This window comes from Camellia sinensis, unplaced genomic scaffold, assembly GCF_055761805.1.
Source record: "Camellia sinensis isolate YWXY unplaced genomic scaffold, ASM5576180v1 Unanchor1, whole genome shotgun sequence".
In the NCBI taxonomy this organism is placed as follows: Eukaryota; Viridiplantae; Streptophyta; class Magnoliopsida; order Ericales; family Theaceae; genus Camellia; species Camellia sinensis.
In genome coordinates this window covers 14,782,905-14,809,277 of record NW_028128987.1, presented here as the reverse complement: position 1 = coordinate 14,809,277, position 26,373 = coordinate 14,782,905, and the positions used below count along the sequence as shown (strand labels likewise).

Genomic DNA, 26,373 nt, shown 5'->3' with positions numbered 1-26,373 from the left:
AACTTATCTAAGTTCACAATCCAAACTCAACAGCAGTTATAATTTAAAAAATACAAGAATAATAATATTTAACTAATATTTTGCTATAGTTGAATCAATTTTTATTTGTTATTATAACTTTAAATTTTGTTTAATACTTTTTTTCTTATTGTTCATTGGATTTTGTTAAGCTATAAAGAAACAAGACTTCTTTTTTTTTTTTTTTTTTTAACTTTTGAGCTTTTGTAATAATTTCTTTATGTCAAGATAAATTTTTAATATATGCTTTTTGAAACTATATATGAAAACAGACTTTGTGTGAATATTAGCAATTATAAAAAAAAAAATTATTTGTACTTAACAAGATTGAAACAAAACAATATGGGGCAATAGTTCATACACCATTGGGGATCCATGAGCAACAAATTTCATAATGGAGTTCATGGAATTTCTTTTGGGAAAACCTCAAGAACATAATATTTCAAAATACACTTGAGAAATCCAAGAAATACACTTCCATGAAACTATTACTACAAAAAATATAAAGCATTTACAAAGTTGTAGTAGATGTAAAACATTTTCTTTGGAGTATGAATCTCACATTTTCATTTGAGTCATCTGACTATGTTACAGTGTGTCCATCGCACCAATTTGTGCTCAAAATCTTCTTTTTTCTTTCTCATCCATGTCCAAAACGCCGCCATTGGCTGAAACAAAACAATGCGGGATACACGAAAGAATTGCGCTACCTTTAATATCATTCTTTGTAAGACTACGCCGACAAAAAGAAGGAATCTAGGCTCAAAACTAAAAACCCTAATCTGATTATGTTAGCTATCTGCAACTCTTCTGTAGAAAAGAACATAAGCTGCTGAGGTTTTTATCCTGTCTTCATTTATGGGCGAAACCCGGCTGTCATCGAAGTCATACCACCGATCACCCCCATGCTACATCACAACAAATAAAATTAGAGCAATCATTCAAAAAGAAGAAACAAGCACTCAATATCATACATCTAATGCTCATCAAGTTTTATAGACTTGCAAATTTTCCTTATTTAAGCCCATAATTAAAGTACAGAATACTAAAAATGCCACAAGGGCTACGTCTAATGTATGGCAAGACTGTTTTACGTCCAACACTAACAGGCTTAAAGGCAGTTTTATATCTTCTGGCATGACTGTCTATATATGTTTTACTATTAAACGCTAACAACATAGCGATTTGGAACACACATCCTGAAACAAGGTACACCTTGGTTACAAAATGGTATATTAGCAAAACAAAGCAATTCCCGAATTTTTCCAATTTATTTTCTTAGGAGAAAAAAAAATCAAACAATACAAAAATGGTTTACGCTCTGAAAAATGTGTTTTTGCATGATTAATTTGAAAACTAATGGATTATATTTTATTGGATTTTTAATTCTTATCAGCATTGCACCTCAAAAAATATATATTTATTATAATTTTACTCTGTCAGAAAATTCCAACTTTACCCCACCCATAACCTCCCAAACCCTAACCCTAACCCTACCCATACCCCCTACCCCACCCCCACCACCGCCACCATCTCTGACCACCCTGCCTATCTCCAGCACTGGCCACTGCTGTCCAGCCCCTCCCGCCCATCCCCAACTTCAACCTCCGCCATCCAACCCCTCTCCGCCACTCCCAGCCCTTCTCTACCCTTCCCCACCACTCAACAGCCCCTCCACCATCATGACCCCTCGCAGCTCTCCTTACAAGATCCAGATTGCCATCCAAATCACAACAGCAATGGCAATGGAGAGAGAGAGAGAGAGAGAGGGGCTGGGGAAGGGTGTCAGTGCACAGGAGTGGCAGGGAAGAGTAGGGAGGGGCTGGGGGTTGGAGGCCGGAGCTGGTGGGGGTGGGGCTAGGGGTTGAAATGATTAGTGTTAAGTGTGATGTGCAAAGAATTTTTACAAAATTTGGGTCCAAATACAAGTGTCGGTACAGTTACAATGCTAATGAGAATTGAGCTTAATCCCACAAAAAGTGTTTCCATCACCAAAAGCTAGCAGTCAGATTATCCTTATCACTTGTTGATAACACCACAAGTGACTAAAATATAGCATGATATGAATTCACTTATTTGAAATTTTTAATGTCAGTGCAATGAACTTCGGTTTTTTTATGAAATATGTTTCACTTTTCTTTATGAAATATGATGGTTTCAGATCAAGGTACACAAATGATACACTTAACCCCAAATCATTGAACTAGAAGAGCAGATTTTTTTTTCCCCACAAAGCAGACGATATTTAATGTTTGTTTTCTATGATACCTAAATTGTAAAAGAAAACTAGATAATCACAAAGTAAATAAATAAAAATAAAAATAAACAGAATACACAAAGATGGGGATTTAGAACTCTTTCCGCAAGAAGAAATGCCACTTACATGGACAAATGCAGTGTAGTGACCCCCTCCCATGCTTCCATAGTGATTACTAACTGCATAAAGCATATACCGATTTGATGATTGACCATTCCTGTGAGCAATGTATGTTGACAAATCAAGATTGTGGACAGGGAAGTCAACACATGTCTCCAGCTTGTTCTTCAAAAATCGGCTGTATGAGAACCTCTTCAAATGAATAACTAAAATCTCGGGCAGTCTCCAAAGATCTAATTTTTTGCTTGCTTGACGATGCTTTTTGCAGCCAGGGCAGTACCTGAGATTACATATTACAGTACAGATCATTAGGAAAACCACAAAAACAGGCCAATTTCCGCAAGGTCAGTGATGAAAGTAATGAGCTCACATGTATACTGAATCCAGAAGCACACTCTTGCGCAAATGGACAAACAATTTGACCAAATATTACGACAAAACATGAAAGAATCTAAGAAAATAAATGCCCCCGAATGTCACAAAAATGCTACTTCCTTTGGCCCACCCCAAAAATAAATAAATAAATGAAGTCTTTTCCTTTCTGAGTTTTTTCCCAAATGCATGAAAGTGGATTAGGTCAAAAGAATGAACGTGATGTTGAAAATTTGGTCTTACAAGATGACAGTGGAAACATAAACCCACAAAACAAAAGGCAAAACACTTTTAAAAAAACTATCTCGCCTCTAGTAACATCTCATATAAAGAATGCTTGCTGCCTACAAAGGAAGAATATTTCCAGATCCAAATTCAAAAAAGCTAATGATGTACACACTGACCACATGTCCTCTGGTCCAAGAGGTTCCTCCTTCAAAAATGCTTCAAGGCATTTATATAGAGAAACAGATTCCTGAGGTCTTTTTCCACAGAATTCAGACTTAAAAATCTGGGGTAATGAGCTATGAAGGCTTGTCTTGTAATCCTTAACCATTTTAGCTGACCAACACACAAGCACACTCAACCGCCCAGTCAAAGCCCTGGATGCTGCTGGCTCATTCATTGCAATTCTTGAGTCCCTAGTTGTTCCCTTCTCATCTGTTAAGTAAAACTCCAAATCAGCATCAGAATGTGTGTCCAACTCTTTTCCATTAGAAGAGTCTGCAACTCCATTTATCTCAGGTGTTGAAGCAACCTCCATATCAATTAGTTCTTCAGTTGCAGTTCTCTTGATGTTATCGTCATCATCTACAGAATCTTCATTAGGTATTAGGAATGCTCTTAGTAATTTTAGATACAAATTACGGATATCAGAACCATTTACAAATTTAGAACTTGCTACAAAAGGAATCCCAAATGCCTTCCAGCTTCTTGTCAGCTTCCCACAGACAAAAGGCCTGACAATGTAAGATTTATTAGAGATTTTAGATTTTAGTATATTAACTTTCCCATACCTGAAACCATAACATTACTACAAAGGCAAGAATCTAGTTTGAGTAGCATACAAATTTCAATAAAATTGAAAAGAAGCACAAGCACGCTGACAAGAAGATCAAACTGAAAAAGAAAATTTAACTTACTCTTCAGCATGCTGATGCATGAATACAACTATTTGGACATTTTCAGCATCCTTTGGTAACCGATAAGCAACCAGTTGGTCATCATCTCTAATTAATGATAATGAATCACCTAGCTCCCCTAGATAGCGGATGATGCGATTATTGTATATCTGTAAGTAATTATGTAGTTTTAGAGCTCAAAACAAAAGTTTACGTTGATGAGTAAGTACAACTGGACTAATCTAATGTGCATGCACGCCATTATTGGTCATAGTAAAGTTACAATTACTACAATATACCTAGTACAACTGGACTAATCTAATGTGCATGCAAGCCATTATTGGTTCATAGTAAAGTTACAATTACTACAATATACCTCAGCCACCAAAAGCGTCTCATCAACCCCTAAAGAGCAAGCAGTGCTTAAAGCCTGAATAAGATCTTCAAATTTTCCATGCTTGGGCACAGTAATAGTTATTGGGGATGGTGGAGTATTTCCATCAGTGCTCATGACTGTCAAAGTCATTGTCCGCATCATCGTTGATGGTAATGGTAATGACAGATACATGAATGGATCGAAGGTAACAGAGACCTTTCGGCAAACAGGACACACTAATGTGGACCTATATTGACCCTGCAATGGCAAAAAATCAGGGCGCATTTAATCAATAAGGATGAAAATTTTATCATCAAGAGTATCTAAAAGCCAACTATTATCAACCCCTCTCATAAAGGGCAAACAATGTGTCCATCTAGGGTTATAAACAGATTAAATTGTTATCTGTTCAATACATGTCTAATCATTTTCTTTGTCTACTACAGAAAAATAAGATATCTAAGACTGTTGGGGAAAACATGAAGAAGTTAAAAGTAGTCCATTATTCCTGAGAAATTAATAGCCAAACTCTAATACATGCATGATTCTGTGCAATCAAGAAAAATCAATATGGACATATATGCATCTGCAGCCAGTTTAACACATTTGTAATTATGCAATGCTCTTATATTCAATCTGTTATAAAACCCTAATGGCCCTAATGGCCTTGGATCAAATCAGATTTGCTTTCTGAACTGCCACACTCATAGCCCTACAATAATGAAGGTCACTACCCAGTGTTGGCCCAGTCAATTTGTGGTGCTGAGAGGGCTCCACAGGGTACAGACCTAACAAAGACGAAATGGCTGCCACTGATACGAACCCACATCTTTACACTTGACAACATGAGCTTTTACCAGAGCATCAAACAAATGGCCTGTTTTGGCCTATGACATATTAATCAAAAATCCCAAATGTAGAAACTAGAGGATAAAAAGGAAGCCTGCTTTGATCAAATTATTTGAGAAATACAAGTTAATCCGGGAGAAGATTTGATAATTTTCAATACCTATTTGATGTCACCTCCTAAAGGTTTTAAATTTTGTGCACAAATCTAACCTTAAATACTAATTGAAAGGCAATATGTTAATATTCTAGATCTTGAAACCAGAAATTTCATTTTTTCCTTTCTTGAGACAGTAAAAATAAGAAAGCAGAGCATATGACAAGTTTATAAAAGGATTCCAGAAACCTGAACTATAGTTTCCTTTAGAAAAGGAAATCAACATCCTGAGGTTCTGTAAGTTTCACATTCTAGATCTTAAGAAGTGGTCAGGGTACAAATCTAAGAAGATTGAAATACTCCATTTCCAAAATAAAAAATGCAGAGGATACCAGAAAGATGATACTCACTTGACACACGTCAACAATAATAGAGTCATTGCGAGCCAGATGATTCTTCCAATATTCATCAGCTACTTCTTCATCAGGCCGGTCATCCCCGTCCTTGACTTCTATGTACGGTTTGCATTTTACACGATTCAAATCTTCATGGAGCCCATCCAATAGAAAAGCAAGAAGCTCCTACAGAAAATCAGTTCCATAACTCGAAAGACAGAAGCTAGAATTCTAAATTCCAGATAAAGGGAAACACTAACTTGGGAATCATGTTGATTAAAACCACTGAACTGAGGAGCAAAATGAGCAAGTTTTGACTTGAACATTCTTGGTGCTACAGGAGTTGCTCCAGGAGCCCATAACTTCCGCAACAAATCGCCAAATGCTAAAGCAATCTCACCCTGACCAAGAAATGGAGAAAAAGTAATAAACTTGAAAAGGGAAGTCATTATAAGAGATTCCACAGAATATCTTCAGGAAAAAAGTTCATGAATTTAATGCCATTTTTGTGCAAATAAAAAAGGAATGCAAATAAAAACATAAAAAAGGGGGGAAATATTAATATTAGAACAAATAGATATTGAAAGAGAAAAATTCATGTAGGACCATGGCATTTTTATGACAATAACAGATGACAACATACATCCATGCCTAAGGGGTTGTCATGATTTATTTCTCTACTGTAATCTCCAAGAAAGTAGTCCACGAGCTTCGGTGTGTGCACCAAGCACTGAAGAGAACTGTTCATGAAACAAGTATTCCCAAGGTTTAGTAATCCTGTCAAGCCCAAAGAACCAGATTCACCAGAGCCCCCAATAAAACTACAGTTCAAATTGGCAGTGCCACCATTCATTGTACATGAAGTCCCATTAGGAAGAAGCCCCTTCATATCATCTTTCTTCACATCTCTGCTTTTATTGAAATCTGCCAACCCATAAACTTGCAACTCAAGGAGAATCTGTATACAGACAAACAAGAAGGGAAGAAACATAAGTGCTCATACAAATTGATAAGACGTAAAAAATAATTATGATAATTAACTTAGTAAGCAACATGGTGTTATAAGTCAACAGAATTTTGTACTTAATTCTTTTAAAAATGACATAAACAGAGTGGCTAGTCCATGACCATTTTAGGCTCCCTCAATCTTCTGCATCCTCTTCTTGCATAGCAAACATGGTACACTATGACTGGGAGATCTTGGGTGCATTTGGTGCCTTATGTTGTAGACTAATCTTGTGTGTTCTTGTATTTTCCTAACTTTGTGTTCTTGTATTTTCCTAACTTGAGGACAAGTTCTTTTGACAGTGCGAGTGCTGATATGAATTAGCGTGTTGGCAGTTGTTGGTTGAAGCTAGCCTTTGTCTAAAAATAGGTGGTTAGTATCTCAATAACTAACTTTTGACATTTGAAAATTGTAAATTTCAAAGATTTATTCAGTGTGTTTAGTTTCAATCTTTCGGATTCAATTTCTAGAAAATTGAGTTTTTTGTTTTTTGTTTTTTTTTTTTTTTTTAGTGAATATTTTTAAAATTTTAAGCAATTTTTTTACTTTTTAGATATGCCTTACTTAGATGTATCTAAAAATAAAATATTTATAAAAAAATATTTTAAAAAATCAATAAGTACACAAGAATACGAAAAATGTATTGAATTCTCGTATTTTTTTATATTTTTGGTATTTAGTGAATTTTCTAAAGATTTTTTTCATAAATATTATACTTTTTCTTAAAAAATTGATTAGAATATTAAAAAAATTCAGTGAAAACAAAAAAATATGGACAACAAAAAATTTCAATTTTTTGAAAGGTGAATCCTGAAAATCCAAACCAAACAAGCTGATTAGCTCTTGTATCCAAAATTTCTCTCTCCTAGAAATCCAAAGTCTTGTAAGTTGTGATATTGATTCCATTATTTTTAATTAGTAAAAATTTACCAACTTATACACTTAGCTTACCATCTATGAAGCATCTGTATATTCAAATTGCGTACTAATACAAAGAATATATCTGATTATATAATAAACTTAACCCTAAGACTAAAAGGAAACACTGCCATATATATACACTTATACAATCTCTCAGAAAAGAAAATATGCCATATATATACACCTATACAATCTCCCAGAAAAGGAAACAATGCCATATATATAAACCTAACCTAATATTCTCACACACCCGCTCAAACTCAAGGTGTTGTAGCAGAAAACATTGAGAGTTTGCCAAAAAGAAACTGAAACCAAGCAGTGGTGTGAGTCTTAGTAAAAGAGTCAGCAAGTTGCAAAACCGAAGAGACGAAAGGAAGCAAGATAGAGCCAGACTGCAGATGTTGAAGGACAAAGTGACAATCAATCTCAATGTGCTTTGTTTACTCATGGAAGATAGTGTTATGGGCAATCTGAATAGCACTACAATTATCACAATAGAGCGAGGTCGGAAAAGACTAAGGGACGCCCAAGTCAGACAAAAGACAACGAAGCTAGACAACTTCAGCAATAGCGTGAGCCATAGCACAATACTCAGCTTTGACAGTAGAACAAGCAACAATAGTTTGTTTCTTACTTTTCCAAGAAATCAAGGAATCGCCAAGAAACATACAAAAATCAAAAGTGGACTTACGATCTGTAACATCACCAGCCCAATCAGCGTCAACATAGGCGACTGAAGCCAAGGAAGAAGTAGAGGACAATAACAATCCTTGGAAGATAGTACTGCGAAGATAGCAAAGAATCCGAACTAAAGAAGCCCAATTTGTAGAACGAGGAGCAAAAACGAACTGACTAACCACATGAACAGCATAGGCAAGATCAAGACAAGTAACTGCCAAATAGACTAAGCAAACCACGAGCTCCCGATATAAAATACGATCAAGTAGAGGAACACCATCAGTAGTATTAAGTTTCACATTAACAAGCTTAGTGTTAGTAAGACCAACACAATGAATAACTTCATTAGCATACTTGGCCTGAGACAGAAAGTAACCCTTGGGAGAAAAAGCCACCTCAATACCAAGAAAGTACTGCAATGGGCCCAAATCCTTCATTTCGAAGGTGCAGAAGAGATGCTGTTTGACCTCAGAGGTAGTAGAAGAATCAGAACCAGTAATAATCATATCATCCACATACAATAACAAGGCAACAAACCCAGCAGAGGTGTGAAGGAGAAACAAAACAGAGTCCTGGACCGAAAGATAAAACCCAAGCTCAGTAACAACAGTCTGAAAACAATCATACCAAGCACAAGGAGATTACTTCAAACCATACAAAGCACACTGAAGACGACAAATCTATCCAAAGGAATGGTGAAGGCCAGGAGGAGGACGCATGTAAACCTCCTCAATGAGATAACTATTAAGAAAAGCATTCTTAACATTCATCTAATAAAGAGGCCAATGACGAACAGTAGGGACAAATATCAAAGTACGAACAATAGTCACCTTAGCAACAAGGGCAAAGGTCTTCTCATAATCAATGCCATACTCCTAGGAAAAACCCTTAGCAACCAAGTGAGCCTTGTAGCGCTCAAGAGAACCATCAGAATAAGTGTTGACTTTGTAGACCCATTTGCAATCAACCAAATTCTTACCAGCAGGCAAAGGAACCAACTCCCAAGTACTAGTTTTCTGCAAAGCAGACAACTCATCCTCCATGACTTGAATCCAATGAGGATCCTGACAGGCCTCCTTGTAAGACTACGGTTCGGAAAAGGAGTGTATAGCAAACAAAAATGTACAGTATAAAGGAGAAAAACATGTTTTCGCAAAACCAAGTTTGACTACCTATTCACGGATGCGAAGGGGATAGTTACAATTAGCAAGATCAGAGTCGTCAGAAGCAGAAGGATCAGCAGCAGGGGCAGAGACAACTGGTGGAGGGAGAGCCTTGCGACGAGAATAGACTAACATCGAAGGACGAGAAGGAGAAGGAGAAGGAGAAGGATAAGGAACACGAGCAGGCGGGAAATGAGGAGGAAAGGAAGGAGTAGACTCATGGGGGTCCGTAGAGAGGGACTCATTAGGAGGGGTGGTACAAAAAGAAGAGGGAATAAGCTCATGGGGAACAATAGAGATATACTCATCAAGAGAGACCTCAAAAGGAAATGGATCAATATGAACCAAATCTTTTTTGGAAACTAGGGTTGTGAGAGGAGGAAGCTAAAAGTAAGGTAAACGTTCGAGAAAAGCAACATGGTAAGAGACATAATAAAAGCGACGGGAAACAGGGTCATAACAACGATAACCTTTCTGAGTAAGACTGTAACCCAAAAAGACACATACGACAGGCCAGGCATTAAGTTTGGTCATATCTTTACGGGATAAAAGGACAAAACAAGTAGACCCAAACAGACGAAGGAGGGAGTAATTAGGAAGTTGAGAAAACAGAGCCTCATAAGGAGACCGATCAGAAAGAAGAGTGGTAGGGATATGGTTGAGAAAAAAAACAGCAGTAAAAACTACCTCACCCCAAAACAAAGCCAGAACGGAGGCAGAGAGAAAGAGACCTAGCTGTCTCAAGGAGATGACAGTGTTTACTCTCAGTTCGACCATTTTGAGCAGATGTATCAGTGCAGGAAGTTTGGTGAATGGTCCCCAAATTGGCCAAATATTCACAGAACTCAATTTAAAGTGTTCCCCACCCAAGTTGGACCACAACAATTTAATAGGACACCCAAACTATATAGTGACCATAGACTGAAAAGTACGGTATATCTAGTAGAAGTCAAACTTATGAGTCATAAGATAAACTCAAGTATAACGGGTGCAGTCATCAACAGATGAAACATAGTATGCAGAACCCCCTTTAACGAGAACAAGAGAACCTCAGACATTAGTATAAACTAAAAAAAAACGGTATATCAAATATAGAGGTACTTTCACGAAAAGGTAAGGTTGTCATTTTGGCAAGTTTACACCCCCGACACTCGGTAAGTGGACTAGGAAAAATTTTACCCAATATACCCGACTAAGCTAAAGGCCGTAAGCAACCAACAGACAAATGTCCTAATCTAGAATGCCACAAATAGAAAGAACTTAAGAAAGAATCTAATTGAAAAGAAAAAAAAGCAATCAGAGAGGTAGTCATAGGCAGATGTAGGCTCTCCACCACATAGAGGTCTTTAACTCTACAACCAGTCCCAATCTGCTGCTTGGACATCAGATCCTACACAGAATAGATAGAAGAAGAAAAGATAACATCAAAACCGGAGGCATCAAGCTGGTTGATAGATAATAAACTGACAGATAATTAAGGAACATAAAGGATAGATGGAAAAAAACAGTAGACATAGCAGACAATAAGACAGACCCTACAGATACAACAGACATACCAGATCCATTAGCAAATTAACACTAATAGGAAACGGAGGGAAAGTACAATTTTGAAGTAAGGAGAGATGGGAAGTCATATGATGAGAGGCACCAGAGTCAAAAATCCAGACAGACAAAGAAATACCTGAAGAAGACCCAAGCAAACCTAAATGAAGAGAGGAAACAATGAAGGCAGATGGGGATGGTTGGAAGGTAGACAGTATATGCTGAAGTTGACTAATTTGAGCACTCAAGGAAGCCAAGTCAAGATCAAGAGTCAGAGCAGATGCAATATAAGCAGCGAGAGGGAACCCGGAATTGGTTCTAAGATTGCTGAGTAGAGGCAGACAAACATCCCTTCTTGGGACAGTGGTACTTCCAATGAACCTTCTGATGGCAGAAGGCACACTCATCAGAAGCCAAAGACATCATAAACAGAAAGCTTAAGTTCAAACTGTAATTACCCACAACCAGAATCAAATGGGTCAAATTGTAATAAGCAACAAATTATCCAAAGAACCTACAAACTGCAAAGGTCTTGAATAAAATATATAATAACCAAGTAGGGTCAAAATATAATAACCAGAATTTTGACCTAGAGACCACAAATATTCCCAAGTCAAATGAAGGCACCGAACTAGAAGCACCAAAGGGAGACTGAACACAACTATCCTAAGTCAAAGGAAGCACCAAAGCAGAGAACTTTGAACCAGAGAGAACTTTGAATCAAAGGCAGAACCTTGAACTAGAGGAAACTTCGAATCAATCAGAGGTAAGAACTAGGGTTTCAGACACGGCTCTGATACCATGTAAGTTTCTGAATAAATTTGTATATTCAAATTGTGTACTAATACAAAGAATACATCCGATTATATAGTAAACCTAACCCTAAAACCAAAAGAAAACACTACCATATATATAAACCTAAAACACTGCCATATATATACACCTATACAATCTCTTAGAAAAGGAAACGCTACCATATATATAAACCTAACCTAATATTCTCACAGCATCAACACCTCAAAATAGGTGTCATAGTAGTGTCGGACGTGGCGTGACACACAAGGACATGTGTCTAACACACCACATGGCATGTCCATTTTTTTGATAATTTTTTCCACTAGACACGACAGGGTCTTATTTTAATTTTCCAAAGCTAATTCCAAGGCTCATATTATAATATTTGGAAATATAAGAGTTGAATAAAAAAAATATATCAAACTCATCCAACCATCGCATCGAACAACACAACATAAATCTACCCACAACTATGACATTGAGAGACTAACGTCTAATGATCCCTGGAAACCTAACACAACACATATCTAGTCTCTGGTTTATTAAATTTTAGTGTTTTTTTAATATTAAATTAGTGTTAGTTTTCAACTTTTTAATTATTTTGGTTATTTATGGATGAAATTTTTATAAACATTAAAATATTTTTTTTCCCATTTCCTAATTTTTTTTAAAACGCCATGTCCCATGTCCTTATTCGTGCTTCATAGTTTACCATTTTAAAGCTCAATGAGATGGAAGGGAGCATAAGCCAGAAGCAGAAGGTCCTGTACTGTCCTTTCAGTCTTTCAGGTGAACATTGAAGCATTATCTTATTTCACAAAAGAAAAAACTTTTTTATCACAATTCTAAAACCATTGTGCAAGAGTCTTTACTATGGAATGGAAAATACATTTAGTAGTTGGTCTATTTTGAAAAGACATTATAAGCTATGCAATCAAATCCTTATATTATAACCTTTTCTTAATATATCTTCTGTTTCATATGATAGAACGTGTAACCCCTTTGATCCCATGTTTGGAACGCAACGACCACGAACTAAGGTCTATTCCAAAGCAAATCAATACCAAACTCAACCAAAAGCATAGAATAATGGATTTCTTTTTTTCCCTGCTGTTAAGTGTAGCGAATGTCTAAACAGGTTTTAGTACAAATACAAATATTAAATAAGAAATAACATGACGTCTATATTAAACCTCTTGAGTAAAGGGTAAATGATAACCGTAATAAGTACCATATTGCACCCCACCATGGTAAGATTCACTAGCTACAAAGCACATACCTACTTGTATAGTACATTTATAATTCAAGCAATCAACTAAACATGATTTTTATTTTTGACGTCATAAAAATTGAATTCAGTTCTGCTTTATTGATTCACAAAATGTAAAATTGGTTTCCACGTTTCAAAAGATACATGGGGCTCAGAGTCAACTCAATTGCTATACCATTATACCCAATTGTTGTCTACCTCACTTGATAAATATGCTTAAAAGAAAACTGGAGAACAATAGCCAACAGAAAATAAATGTTGCACCACCAGATTTTGCTTAAATAGAAGTATAACAATTTTAAGTTATAGAAACTAATTTTATGGATGACATCAGTTTCTTTCAATTAAGAATACCTGTAAAGCGATAATAAGAATTGTAAGAAAGAGAAAATAGATCTTATCACACATCTACAACTTACCTCCTGCTCGGGCTGCCGTTGAGTCTCTTTCGCTGACTTTTTGTTGTCGTATGAGGAAAATAGGGTTGTCTGCCCTGAAAAATCCCATATGTGTAACTGCATAATAACATCAGTTAGAAACAACACACTCCAATACAATGGCTTTCAGAAACATAAAATAAAATAGGCTACAAACCATCCAATTTTACTTCAAATATATATTGTTTCCCTAGGAAAACCAAATAATTGAAAGCTTACTAGCTCAGACTCGACACTGAAAATCTTGCAAGCTCTTTTGAAGCGATCGACTGCATTGTCCTGCAAAAATACAACAAACGCACTTCAACACATGGAAAGAATAGAATAAAAACAAAGTACAATCCAAATTTTTAAGACCTTTAATGATATATATTGTTCTATTTGATAAATGTCCTTATTAATGTCCCTTAGTAAGGCCACGAATTGGGAAAGCGCAGAAGCTATGAAGCACAGACATAAACACAGACACGGACATGTGAACACGCAAATTTTCAAAAAATAGGAGACACGACACGTTGGGGACTCATTCAATATATATAATTAAATTTATTTATTATGTCATAAAATTATATAAAAAAATCATTGAAAGGTACTGTTAAAATTATATAGAAAAAACATTTTGTATTTCAAAATAAAAAATTGGTTCCTATAATAAAATTAATAAACACAACATTAAAATTAATAATTTCAGCAATATCAACTACAATTTGATTTTTCTTCAAATAAAACTAATTTGTTCTATCAAATAAAACTAATTAGCCAACAAAATAATAATAATAACAATCAAAGACAGAAAGAGAGAGAAGCCAAAAATTAAAAAATTTAAAAAAAAAAAACATTTACATTCAGCACAAAGAAAAAAAAAAGAAGAGAGCAACGAAGATAGCGAGAGCGAAGAAAAGAGAGAGAGAGAGAGAGCAAAGAAAAACAGAGAGAGACCGAGAGAGAGAGAGAGAGATCGAAAAACTCGAAGAAGAAGATCGAACAAGAAGAAGAGAATCGAAGAACATTCCTTTGATATGGCAACAAGCAACGAGCAGTGAGCAACCTATGAAGCACGGGTAAGGGTAAGGGTACAATACGGGTACGCCAATACAGCAAATTCTTAAAAAAGTAAGGTAAGGGTACGGCTGAGGTACGTAAATTTTTTTTTTAAAAAAAAAAATTAATTTATAGCTAAACATCCAACATACAAATCAAAACTAAAAAGAGAATAACTTGTCTAAAAGGTTATATAATTCTTTCTTTTTCTTTTTTGATTGTCTAAAACAGGATGCAAAAGAGAGCAAAACCATGACTCATGGGTAAAAGGTGTTGGAAATAAATTACTTAATATTTTCAAAATTGAAAGAAGAATGATAAAGGTTGCAATAAATTCTAGCAGCTGCACAAAAATAAATAAATAAATAATCACCTTGCCGTACCCACGACGTACCCAAATGTATTTGCCATACCCGACATGCATTCAAGGTACCCAGTACGTGTACCCGCACCTGGTACCCGCACGGTACCATTTTTGGAGTACTTGTGCTTCATAGTGAGCAACTCTTTCTCTTGTCTCTTCTTTTCAATCAATTCAATTGTAGGGTTCCAAATTGGGTTAATTGTTTTAATTTTATTTTTTACAATTTGACCCACACTTCAAGTTTCAGAAATTATGTTTTGCACCTCGTAGTGTCCAACACATGTCCCGAACGTGTCCAGCAACAAAAAATTCAAAAAAAAAAAAAGGGACACTCTCAGGAGAGTGTCGGACACGTGTCCACAGCGTGTTCGACACATGTTCGTGTCCGACACTGATACGCAGACATCGGAGAGGTGCCCGTGCTTCATAGCCCAGAAGTGTGTTATTTCACTGGGCCCAATAACTAAAGTCGGTCAAGCCTCGCGTGATCAAGCAAAAAAAGAGCATCCTTATGAATTATTTTTTAAAACTTATAACGGGTCAAACATTGAAAAAGGATCCATTGCTAGGATCTTCCAAATAAAAAGAAAATGCCTCTTTTAGAACAATTAAAAGTTATCATTTCTTCAAACATTATAAAGAAAATGAATTTACATCTACTAGAATTCATCTGTACAGATTGGAACAAAAATGGAAATCAAACTAGTATTTTTTGAAAAAAGTATAATTCATAGAAAGAAACTATTTGACGAAAATGCCTATTACAAGATAATACACTATGTTGAAGAATCTTTTAGAATTGATTGTTTCCTTTATATAGTATATCATGTTATTTCCTCAATTGAGAGTAGGATTGAACAATTTCAATTGTATAAATGAAGACATTTTTAGTTTTCTATTTAATTTCAAAAAATTAAAATCATTAGATAATTATAGTTGGAAAAATGTCTTAAACTTGAAGATTTTTCGAAACATAACTTTTTAATGATATTGATGGTCTAGATTTGTTTTTAGAATTAAAAGTTTTCAAAAAAACTATACAACTAGAAAGAGGGGAAAAAATCACTCTAATTGATGTACAGTGTACCAAATTAAATTAAAAGAATAGATAACAGCTACTTTGCAGCAATAAGTTTTTAAAATTGACAAAATCCTACCTAATATTGATTGTGTCAAGAAAAAGATTAAGTGAATTACTAATGAAAGATATGCTACATCCCCCTAATTGAGGCCCCCAATTCCACCCCCAATGACGTGGCTAAAACACATGTGAAGCAGTCCCCCACTCCTCACTCTCTCATCTTTAGCTCCCCTACTTCCACATCATTGGGCATGGAATTGGGGAGGCCAAAATTAGGGGGATGAATCATTTTTCTTACTAATAAAAGGCATCGGTTTGAGAACTTTTCTAAGGCCCCCAAAATAGTTCAGCATATTAAACAAGAAAATTTTGGCATTGCTAGACAATTCAATCGCATTCCTCTAAATACCCCTAACATTGGAGTTTCATGTCATGATCCATGCTCAAGCATAGAGGTAATCTCAAATAATCATTTTGTTGATACTCATGGTCATCTTTTAAAAAAAAATGATATTCTCGAGGTATTCATCATTAGTGTTATTTATGTTGTATCTATTTAATGGCTAAACAAAAATGATACACATTGGAAGCCAAAAACAAAGATCTGTAGATAGCAAGAAGCCTTTCTTGGTCTAAAAGAAAGTGACCATAGCCATTACATAAGTTGTGACTTTTGCTGATGTCAAGTATGTATATTTATGATTTTTTATTTTTTTATTTTTTTAGAGAAAAGGCGATGCAAAGCATGGAAATTATAAGAAGGGCAAATTTGGAATTCACGTGGATCATATCTTAGGGTCTATTTGAGTCTTAATTTATGTTTTTATGAGTTAGTGGGCAGCTAGTATGATTTATTCTATTTTTTATTAGGTTTTAATAGTTAGAAGTATTTTCATAATTTTGCAATTTCCTAAACATGGCCATGGGATGGTTCGTAATTTGAGTCACGTCATAATTTTAGGTAGTTTACGGTAGGCATAGAATATTCAAATTCATAAAGGTTTCCTAGTTTCCTATTTGTGAATGTAACCAATTCTTTCATTTCTTTGGGCTACTGGCCATCCGCCAAACCAACAATGGACAACAACTCCCCCTCGAACACCAAGGAACTCCATTTAAATTATCCCGGGCTGAGTTTACAAATATTTGAAATTGTGTTTGTACTTTGTGCGAATATGTCTAACCCTTACTAGGGTGAAGCGCCTCTTTCCTTCTCCGCTTCTTCTACCTTTTTTTCTCCTTTCTCGCACAATTTATGATATTACTATTTTTGTGATACTATTCACAATTATGGAACAGCTACCTTCTTATCCCCAAAACCATTTAATGTTCATACCATCAGCATTGGAAATTAAGTTTGTGCCACCATTGAATGTTTTTCCCAATTCTTTGTCATCTAAGCATGTGTTGTCATCTATTATTTGTGCATTAACACATGCCAGATTTGAGCATTCCCCCTTTTCCACAATTTTTCCCATGCAATTCCCTGTATCAAATAATACTCTTTTAGATGTAGGTTATTTAAGAAGTGGGTTGGTCAATCCATTTTTTTTTTTTTTCCATTGGAGAAGTACTTGGCTTGGCAGACAAATATGACCACCATGGCATTTCTTTTCCTTGGGCCATATGAGGATTAGTGAGCCATGGATCGAAATCTTAGGATCTAGCCAGAGAAGACTTATTAAGTTATTACACCTTGGGGCAAGCCCATACAACAAAAAGATAAAGACTCTTTGACAGGGTACTCTACAAGAAACACAACCTCACAACCTCCCAAAGCTGCCTAATCACACAATGCAGTCTGAGCCAAAGACAAGTATGGACCAATCTTAGCCAGAATAGACCAAGCTAAGCAAATAGGAACCATCCCAATCCAAGCAAATTATTAACTATGATAACATTCTTCCTATAGCTACAAAGGCCAATTGGTCCCACCTCCAACTCAAGCCGGGAGTTGAATCACCCTAATTTTTTTCAAAAAAATAACAAAATACAGAAAGGGAGAGTTTATATCATGTATCAATCATAGGATCACCCTATGGATAGGTCAATTCTCTGTAACCCCCCGCATTCATGATAACCCTTGCTTCTTGCTACAAATGGCTCCTTGATAAAGGTTTCAAGACTTCCATTATTTTGATCAATAGTTATAGTCTCCCCTTTCAATGAAATAACTTCCAATATATTCCTTCCTTTGCCTTATTATCCTTAACCATTCATTCCTCCTAGGTAGGTAGTCTTAGTGGAGAGGTTGATTCCAGTGACCAATCCTGCCAAAGCATAAGGGAAGGAAGATAGCACTTTCCATCACACTAGCTCACAGCCTATTTTTCCCTAATATTTACGTAATTCATATAAATCTTTTATCAAGTATATTGGACAACCAATTGCCTAAAAAGATTATACTGATAAAAAATAATAAATAGGAACAAACAATGCAAATTGAGCTCTTACACCCTCACCCTCCCTCCTCGTTTTCTACCCCAATTTGTCACCCCCTTTTCTCAAAGTCTCCTTGTTCTCTTTTGGCAAGTATATACATGCACATACACACGTGCAACTAACAGCCCCAAAACAAGTTTCAGGGTACATATAATTAATTGGTGGCCCCAGCAATGTACATCAAGCTGTCACAGTCGCACATTGGAAAGGGTGTGAGACTTGAGACTTGAAGGCCAGTTTTTCTTGTCTTATATTGTTAGTTTGTTATATGTAATCTCTGCCAACATAAAACTCTAAAAAAAAATTAAAAAAAATAAAATAAAGGCTCAAAAACTGTGTATGCTTCTATTCATGCTGAATTGGAAGTTATTTCAATTCATGAATTAATAACCTACTGTACTCCATGAATTACAAACATTATCCAGATGTCTATTAAAATTAATATTATGTTTACAAGTAAATCTAGCACTTTGCACCTGTATCGGATAGTATTTCATGTAAGAACTAAATTCTTTTCATTTAAGAGCCCATACCATCAAAGAATATGTTTCATTCTTAAATTCCAGAAGGAGGCAAAGGCTTTAAGACCGGAAGTGTCAATCAAAATGATACATATCAAGAAAGTGAGAGAGATTAGCTGAAAAGTTTCACCTTTTTGCTTATTTTTACTCCCACTGTGTTTGTTTCTCGCAAAGCAGAGAGCCTAAGTTGTAAAGGATAGACATCTGCCATATCATCTTCTGCAGCTGAAAAGCTTCTACCATCCTTTGTAGCAGTTTTATTATCGCTGTGCCTATGTGAAGCAGGAGAACATTACCGGTTGTTTAGTGGGATAAGCTATTACTAGCCAAGCACTTGTATCCAAAAGCATGGGCTTTTCCTCTAATATATAGATAAAGCCATCAATATAAAAGGTAATCTCAAGAATTTATCAATTAGTAACCATGCAACTCTGACACCCCAAAATTGCTTAACACACCATAGAAACAAAACAATTTAAAATAAAAAATTGACACGAGCAACCTCAAAAGGGTATTTCCAGGAAGAAGACACAGTAGCCTACATAGAAAAACAAACTGCTTTCTTTTCCATATCTACTAAAATATAAAACAAAATGGAGTGAAAAAATAAGTTATCACTAAGGAAAATGTTTAAGGTTTTAGGCTTCTCCTAATTTGACCCACAATATCAAGGCATGATACATGTCAAGTTTTGATTTGTCACAAACTCAGCCATATAAGACCCAACCCAACTCTTGTGCGATGACACCATGGGTGAATTTGGGGATGTAAATTGTGGGTCTCGAGCATTTTTGTTTCACTTATAATTGTGATTACAGTTAATTCAGTGGACAACTCCAAGCGAAAGAATACTGCAGTTGTATGCATGGAATAGAAAAAAATAATGGTTCCCCAACAAGCAAGAATCTATGACTTACCATTTTATTTTTTCAAAGGTGCAAGGAGACTCAATAAATTGTGAGCATACCATAAATCACTCAAATAAGAAATAAGTTACCGAATGCAAGAAATTAAAGAACCAGCTGTTGGAATCATTGAAAACAAGGCATCTCAAGCAATAATCCAACAAATAAACACCAATTTTCACGCACATTTGAATCAAAGAAAACGACAAAGCCGCAAGCACTACTGTTCCATTGGCTATTCAACAAATTCAGAAAATCCAGTTTCACACAAAATCTAAAGCACTCACCATTTAAGAGCCTCCAGCCACATTTCCCCAGGAACCAGGGCATATTCCCGACCTGAGATCCCCACATCACCATTCTCATTATTCTGCAAAAAATCATCATCTCTCCTCAGATTCAACACAAGATCTGAGTTAAATATATTGTTGATTATCTTCATCGGACCGGCATACGATGACACGGGTGTGACCGTGTACAAAATCCCCTTCTTCCCATCCGAATCAGGCGATGATGAAGAGCCCTGTGCCTCTTTCCACCACCTAAAACACCACATGTGAAGAAGACCCAACAATCCCAATTGTCAAATTTCACAACCCAAATCATATTTTACCAAAATTTGATCATTTGAATCCAATGCGGGGGAAAAAAAAAAAACCCGCATAGAAAACAAAAAAACAAAAAAGTGTAAATTGTGTTTTGGGCTTGCAAATGTTGATTGATTAATTAATTGGTTGATTGATTGATTGAAGAGGTGAATGAGGGTGTTTACCTGTAGGGAACGAAGTAGACTCGCTGGTCGTCGCCGTTGTTTGAGACGGAGGCTTGTTTGGAAGTGTCGGAAGATTCTTCGGTGGGACCGTCCATTTTTAGAGAGAGAAAGACGGAGCTTGTGCAAATTCAAAAATGGCGGATGAGGCTTGCAAGAATGCAGATCATGAGAGAGAGAGAGAGAAGAGAGAGAGAATGGCGGATTTGAAGAGAAGCGAATGGAGTTTTTTATGTGAAGAGGATTCAAATGATCATAATCAAATAAATAAATAAATAAATAATTTGATATATATAAATAATTTGATATATATATATATATATTATTTAAATATATTTGTGTTTTGAGATAAATATATTAGTTAAATTTGATATATATTAGTTAAATGTATTTGTGTTTTGAGATAAATATATTAGTTAAATTTGATATATATATATATATATATATTTGTGTTTTGAGATAAATTTTTTTAAAAAAAATTGGGGAGAAAGTTTAGAAATTATTTCGGTTTGTTTGGTGGTATATTTTGAAAATAATTTTAGTGTTTGGGAGTTTGAAATGATTTGATATTTTATTGTAGTTGAGCAGATTTGTATAAGAGGGAAAGTGATTGAGAAGGAGAGAGGAAAGAGAAAAAGTGATTGATTGATGTATAGGTGAGATAAAATGATTTTAGAAAATTTTTTTTAAAAAAATTCCAACCAAATAAAATTTAAAAAAAAAAATTTCAAAAATTATTTTTTTGAGAGTTAAACCTAACAAACTCCTGTGTACGGTGCGGTTTTGATCGTTTGAAGTAAATTGTAAGTCAACCGTGAAGGGTGGATTCACATATAACCAAATCAATATTGAAGCAGTTTTAATTTATTAGTTAATTTAATATTTTTTTAAATAATTATCAAGTATTTATATAATATTTTATATATATATATATATACCATAAATTAATTTTATATAATATTTTACAGATACATACTACTAATTTATAACAAATTTTATATTTTAAATTTTTTTATACTTATTTTTATTTTGATATTTTATTAAAATTTTAATATATATATATATATATATATAAATTATAACAAAGCAGTGGAGAGCAATTTCAAAACGAATTATAGATTTTAAAACTTAATCAACGGAGTACAAATTAACGTATTATAATTGTACGTTACAGTGACAAAAATCACTATCGATAATGGTAAATATTTATATTAAAGGTCCGGTTTTGGTCCAATCCAGGGTCGGATTGAACGGTGTTTATGGGCTCATTAGAATCTATTATGGATCTTATTTTGATAATCTAAATCGTTCAATATGTAAAACTTATCGAGTATTGTATATTTGTAAAAATAATATTGATCGGATATTAATAGTTATGTGATCAAAATAATTTTTTGTCAACCGTTAATTTGTTCAATGTTTATTTTTTTATATAAAACTGATTTATAATACTCGATGAGTTCTATATATTAACAATTTAAATTATCAAAACAAGACCTATAATAAATCCTCACAAACACAGCAACACTGTCCAATCCGATCTCGACCAAAGCAGAACCCTTATATTAATATGTGATATATATTTTGACAAACTGAGATGCATATGCGGAGAAAAGCGACGTAAACGGACGGTATTTTTGGAAAATGTGATTTTGGTGTGGATATTTATGTTCATAATCAAAAGTTTTAAGTCACATCAATTATATAATTTAGGGAAAATCGGTCTAAGGTCCCTATCCACCTTTTAGTAATGGATTAGGTCCACAATATATTCTTTTGTAGTCTAAGGTCCCTCACTCCCCATACCCAACAAATTAGACACAGGTGATAGAATTAAGCTTCCGGATAACAAGGTTTTGCAAAAATTATTGTTTGCTATCATCAAATCCAATAGACCTTGGGAGTTATGCATCTTGGTTTGGTTGCTGAATTCCTGCCCCTCTTTACTATCTTCTTGATGTTCTGTAATTGATTTAATCTGTTTGTTACTGTTGTTTTATCAGGTTTGGGATCTTGGCGGACAAGACAGACTTAGGACATCGTGGGCAACATATTACCGGGGAACTCATGCGGTGATTGTAGTGATAGACAGCACAGATAGAGCCAGGATTGGTATTATGAAGGATGAACTCTTCCGCCTACTCCCACACGACGATCTTCAAAATTCTGTCGTACTCGTCTTTGCAAACAAACAAGACCTCAAGGATGCCATGACTCCGGCCGAGATAACCGATGCCCTTTCCCTTCACAGTATCAAGAACCATGATTGGCACATTCAAGCCTGCTGTGCCCTCACAGGAGATGGGCTGTATGATGGTTTGGGGTGGATTGCGCAGCATGTCACTGGGAAAGCACCAAGCTAGAAAATGTAAGCACAAAGGCTGTGTTTGGGTCTTGAATTTGTATAGGATTTGTGTATGTACAAAATGGATTGGTACTACTGGGCATAATCTGTATTATTGTGTTTTTGTAGTATCTAGATCAGATCACATTCTACAGCAAACAGTTTAAAATCTATTTCCCTCTCACTGGAAGCGTTAAAATTTCTCTGGAAAGTCCAGAGAAATTCTAAGAATTTCTCTGAACCAAATTTCTCTGTGATATGAATTTTTTCTGGACTAATTTTTTTTGAACCAATTTTCTCTGGACATAAACTTAAGACAAGGGGGAAAAACTGCAAGAGAGAAAGAGTACTAATCAATACCAAACAAAATCATGGGCATTTTGCATGCTAAAAGTAGCAGCAGATCTGAAAATTTTCTGAGAATAATTAGATTTTCCAGAGAAATTTGGACTGAAATTTCTCTGGACCAATTTTCTCTGGACTGAAATTTCTCTGGATTGAAATTTCTCTGGACCAATTTTCTCTGGACTGAAATTTCTCTGGATCAAGGTTGAAGGACCTTAGACATTATGAAAATATTGTTGATGGACCTTAGACATCATAAAAATATTTGATGTCCTTTATGCTATAAAATCATAATATCAAGGACCTTAAAAAAAAAAGCCCTATAATTTAAATGATTTTAAAAATTAGGTTTAAATCTCTACAATATTTTTGCTAAGTTTTACAAATGTCTCGTTTAGAAATAAACTATGTTAGAATTTTTTTTTATTTTTTTGCTACAATAAGAGGTAGAAAAATTGAGTCCAGATCATCTCCTTAAAGGATCTCTACTTGGATCCCTACTTAGTATGTCATTAGGCTCAATTTTGATGATTCAAACCATTTATATGTTAGGATTTATCGAGTATATCATACTTGTAAAAAATTAGATTGATCAAATATCGGTAACCATGTGTTCAAATTATCAAATTAAAAATTGTTTATTAAAAAAATTTAATAAATAGTTTTATTTTTTAATAAAACAATTTTTAATTCGATGATCAAAACACGTTGGTTCCAATATTCGATCGACTTAATTTTTTAAATATATACTCGACAAATCCTAAAATATGAACAGTTCGAATCATCGAAATTGGCCCAAAAATGGGCTCAATTGCCTACCAAGTAGGGAGCCAAGTAGAGATCCTCCAAAGAGAGGATCTGGACTCAAAAAATTAGTATATTTAAAATGAATTTTTGATTTTTTATAAAAAGATGTACAAAAAGTATAGAGAAAATGAAATTTTTGAATTTTTAGTATAAATTGTTAGTTTTTTAGGTTTTTTTAGCAATTTTTAAATAAAAAATGCTTGAGACTCTCATTTTTTGAAGACCCCCACAACCCTCTTACGATCTCCACCATTGATGTATATATAAGACCCACTAATGTATGTGTGAGGCCTACACCATCAATAGTGGAGTTTCAAAGGGAGTTGTGAGGGTCTCAAAAAAGGGCATTGATTTAGACCCCTTGAAATACCCACCCCACAACCCCCTCACACACATGGAGGTTGGGGATTGGGTAAGAAGAAAAAAAAAAAAAAAAAGTTGACCAATCAAAACTAAAGAGGTCAAGGGGGTCTCAACCTTTATTGCTCAAAAAAATAGGAATCTCAATCATTATTGTTTTTTAATTTTTAGACTAAAATATTAAATTATCAAACAGGACCTAAATTCTGATCTATCAAAAGTTTGTTTACACATTGAGAATTTTAAAATTTTCTAATTTTAAAAGGAAATGAAATAGTGAAAAATGGTCATAGATACTAATAACTCTAAAATACTTCTTTCTTTTATATCAGTCTTTTATTTATTGTGTCTCTCTATTTTTCTTTTTCTCTACTATTGACTGCCACAATCTACTAGCTCCCTCAACCATCATTCACCATTTGTCTTTTCAAACCATCGTCTGCGTCTTTAATATTGTCGTTCATTCATCACCAATCTAAATGTCTACCACTCATTATTGCATCTACTACCTAAGCTTCTAGCGTTTTGCCACCACTACTTTCTTTGGCAATCCAAATCTATATATTTATGGGTGTTTTTTTTATTCTCTCTATAACAAAATAATGTGATTTCACTATTACATGGTGTGATTTCGTTGCTGCACAGTGAAATTTCACATGTTCAATGATTTTTTTGTGTGTTTTGAATCAAACAATTTTGTGTTTTGAATTACTTAATCAATTCAATTCAATTTCAGTAAGTTTATTTATGCAATTTACAACTCAATGAAATTTCACTGAGAAATAGGAAATTTTCATTGAGTTAAATTATATTGTATTTAACATAGTATATGTCCAACAAAAATTGTGTTATAATACAGATAATTCATAGAGTTCTATTTAGAACTTAACTAAATATTTAATTGTGTACTTGTTCTAGATTTTGACTTTGCATTTGAATTCGTTTGTTTTTGTTTGTTTACAATAATAGTAAGTAAAATTTCAGTGTGAGATACTACAGATTATGAAATTTTACTTTGTTGAAAAGTTGTCAAAGTGTCGTTGAAAAATCTTGTCGGGGAGTTGCCAAAAAAATTATCATCAATGGCCGATAGGTGTCACTGGAAAATCATCCATGATCGGTGAAAGTTGTAGTGGCTGATGTAGTGAAAATTCACTGTAGGTAATGTTGGAACAATCTTCTGTGTAAATAAAAATAAACTGAAATAATTCAAACAAAATAAAATAACACTTACAGAAATTATTTTGTTGAACCAAACAAAAATAAAAAGACCAAGTCGAGTGTGAGACACTCTGTCCTTAAGACAGATTCGCCCCGCTATGGTACTTACGGTTGAGTGGCGTCTATCTCCCAGGATACAATGATCTTCACAAATTGTAGTAGTACTCCAAACAATTTGTTCGGCGAACCAAACCTTGTATTCTAATACTCTCTTTTATTAGTCCTAAAAATATAAATGAAGAATAATACAAAAGTAGAAAAATCTGGACAGCAATGAGACCAAATTTTGATAGATTTTCGGGTGTTTTAGAACTGAAGGAAGTGGATCTATAAATAGGCACAAAAAGAGACCAAAATTCTGTCCCAACAGGTGCAAACAATTGCCGAACAGATGTGACAATGTTTGAACAGGTTTTGTTTGAAATTTTGAATCTGCCCGTTGTAAAGAACATGCTATCAAACAAAAGGATCCGTTAGTGGTGGTTATGCCTTTCAAACCTGTAGGAACTTTTTGAATTAAACTATTTGAATATATATATATATATATATATATTAAACTATTGAATATATATATATATATATATATTAAACAAATTGAATAGTTTAATAAATAAAGTAAGAGGTACAAATTTTAGGAAACCACTTAAGGAATCTAAAATTTAAATTTAGAATTAAATTAAATTCTCACAATAATTTTTTATTGAAAAAATTCAAAAGAATTTTATCTAAAAAATTAATGTTAAACCCGAAAACGACGTC

General features: G+C 34.5%; 1 protein-coding gene and 1 pseudogene across 3 annotated transcripts; one reads left to right on the top strand and one right to left on the bottom strand.

Moving 5' to 3' along the window:
- Positions 1-405: 405 nt before the first annotated feature.
- LOC145814270 (ubiquitin carboxyl-terminal hydrolase 8-like) lies at positions 406-20,810 on the bottom strand. Of its 3 annotated transcripts, XM_082910896.1 has the most exons (14): positions 20,541-20,802; positions 20,056-20,310; positions 18,994-19,135; positions 13,634-13,693; positions 13,397-13,492; positions 10,704-10,760; positions 6,246-6,560; positions 5,863-6,003; positions 5,618-5,788; positions 4,265-4,522; positions 3,910-4,058; positions 3,172-3,726; positions 2,402-2,675; positions 406-926 (listed from the first exon to the last, which is right to left on the bottom strand). In XM_082910896.1, exons 1-14 carry the CDS (start codon positions 20,633-20,635, stop codon positions 810-812), a joined length of 2,685 nt encoding a protein of 894 aa, XP_082767022.1. In that variant the 5' UTR covers positions 20,636-20,802; the 3' UTR covers positions 406-809. The 3 variants fall into 3 exon arrangements, with proteins under 3 accessions (XP_082767022.1, XP_082767024.1, XP_082767025.1); XM_082910898.1 differs by lacking the exon at positions 10,704-10,760 and having other exon boundaries at positions 20,541-20,810; XM_082910899.1 differs by lacking the exon at positions 10,704-10,760 and having other exon boundaries at positions 20,056-20,138; positions 20,541-20,753.
- A 922-nt stretch (positions 20,811-21,732) lies between these two features.
- LOC145814098 (uncharacterized) lies at positions 21,733-22,900 on the top strand (annotated as a pseudogene).
- The last annotated feature ends 3,473 nt before the right edge of the window (positions 22,901-26,373 follow it).